Source organism: Sipha flava, unplaced genomic scaffold (genome assembly GCF_003268045.1).
Source record: "Sipha flava isolate LNK unplaced genomic scaffold, YSA_version1 44_pilon_pilon, whole genome shotgun sequence".
In the NCBI taxonomy this organism is placed as follows: Eukaryota; Metazoa; Arthropoda; class Insecta; order Hemiptera; family Aphididae; genus Sipha; species Sipha flava.
This window is the reverse complement of record NW_020273203.1, coordinates 487844-490154: the sequence shown is the minus strand read 5'-3', so window position 1 is coordinate 490154 and position 2311 is coordinate 487844. Positions and strand designations below refer to the sequence as shown.

The 2311-nt window shown below is 38.3% G+C and overlaps 1 protein-coding gene across 1 annotated transcript in view; it reads left to right on the top strand.

The window, feature by feature from the left end:
* LOC112689495 (zinc finger protein 628-like) overlaps positions 1-1147 on the top strand; it is a 16758-nt gene extending 15611 nt beyond the window's left edge. The window contains exon 3 of the mRNA XM_025563235.1: positions 8-1147. Coding sequence (XP_025419020.1) covers positions 8-454 — 447 coding nt within the window. The 3' untranslated portion in view covers positions 455-1147. The remainder of the gene's footprint in view (positions 1-7) is intronic.
* Positions 1148-2311: the final 1164 nt, after the last annotated feature.

Below are 2311 nucleotides of genomic sequence, written 5' to 3'. Positions count from 1 at the left end.
CGATAACGCGGTCGGCGGTGACCCGTCCGGCAACGGGTCGGGCACCGGGGCCGCGGCCACCAAAGCGTACCCGTGCGAGGTGTGCAACCGGTCGTTCGCGCGCAGCGACATGCTCACGCGGCACATGCGCCTGCACACGGGCGTCAAGCCGTACACGTGCCGCGTGTGCGGCCAAGTGTTCTCGCGGTCCGACCACCTGAGCACGCACCAGCGCACGCACACCGGCGAGAAACCGTACAAGTGTCCCCAGTGCCCGTACGCCGCGTGCCGCCGCGACATGATCACCCGGCACATGCGCACGCACTCGCGTTACGAGATGGTATCGTCCGCGTCGGCCGCCGCCGCGCTCGGTCTGGACCCGTTGTCGCCCGGCTCGTCGCCGCCCGGCGGCCACCAGCTGCTGCTCTCGCCGCCCCTCGAGGTGATGCCGCCGTGCAAGTCGGAGCCGCAATAGTGGCGGCCGCGCGGCGCAGCGGCCGCTTAGAGTCGCCGCCGGTGCTGCCGCTGCGACCACCACCACCTCCACCACCACCACCACTACTGTTACTATTATTTTTATACTACTACTGTTTCACCGCCGAAGTCAGCGCATCTGCACGTGTAACTAATACGAACGGTTATTATTATTATTATTATTATTATTATTATTTTTTTTTTTTTTAATACAACGTATGTAAATAAGTAATCCTAAGTAAACACACACACACACACACACATACACACACACACGTGCGCACACAGCTTTCGAACAAAACCAAAGATATGTATATTTAATTTAATTATTCTATCCGCGCGACGATTCGAATATTTTCGTATGTCATAAAGTGTACAGATCGATTCCTTTTCTCTCTCTCGACCGACCACGCGCACGCCATGAGCATAATATCCAGATTTCATTAGATATTTTCTAATCGCCCTGAACGGGAAAGATTGTTCTTATTTTTATTTATTTATTATTATTATTATTATTATTTCATTCGTCGACAATCATATCGTCTTCATTTGTAATTACTCTATACGTACGTGTCATTTTTTTTTCTTTCTTTTTTTATACTATAATCCTTAAATATGTATTAGACATTTTTACCTATGTATCGATAAATAATGTGAACAGGGTGTGTGATATTATGTTATATTTATTATGTATGTACAACGTGCCATCCTACGTAAGTTCGTTTTTTATGACTTTTTATTATTTTTATTATTATTATTATTATTATTATTATTATTATTACTATTGTTATCGTCGTATAGTTTAGATTAAATTAAAAAATAAATAAAAATATTGTTTTCGAAATCGATGTAATTGTTGTATCGGCATTATCTATCATTATTATTATTATTTTAATTTAATTTTCTAAATCTTTCTCTTCTTCTCGTTTTCTACCCCTCACCTACACACCGTTTCTCTCGCTGTATACGATGATACTATAATTACAATAGGTACATTTAATACGTTACGCGCCGAAATATATTTGCTCAAATTTAATATTAATCATACGGGGAAAATAAATGATGTTTAGCTTATACTCGCGTAATATTAAACTAGCAAAATCAGTTCACGACCGTTTAATTTCCGAACATATTTCATTGTCGTTCGCGCGTTACCTCCTTACGGTTAAACTGGGAAAATTATTTTACTATATTTTTACACTTTCCATCGTCGTTCATAATTTTTTTAAATGTTTTTTTTTTCTTAGCACACACAATAACCGTTTGTTAATACAGTTTCAATACAAATATACATTATGTGTAATCATATTACGGAAGCGAAATATTTTTCTTTAATGATGATTATTGTATACGATTGACGAATCAATGAATAAGTGGTGAAAAAAAAAAGGGAAAAACTTACAAATTGTGATAGAAACGTATTCAAAACTGTTGTGAAATTGTCAAATAATTATTAAGTAACGGTAAACAGGGACAAATTTGTATTTACTATCATTTATTTTTCGCGAGTATTTTCTTACGAATTTTTATTTTTATTTATTTTTATTTTTACGTCGGAAAGAAAAAGAAAAACCACGTCTATTATATGGGATATAATTTTTATAATTTTTTTTTTCAAAACGCGCGCAACAGCCCTGCTCTTCCCGATGCGCGTTAATTTTGTATTGTTGTTTTTCTCCGGATTGTATTGTACAGCACTACGAAATATTTATACGTAAATTGTCCTACATATATTTATATATATCATATAATAATAATTTGTGTATATTTTTTATTATTTTAAACGAACGTGTCGACGCGTGAAACTCAGAAACGTTGTTGTTGTAATTGCTTTGCTCAAATCCTGTGTTAAATTGAT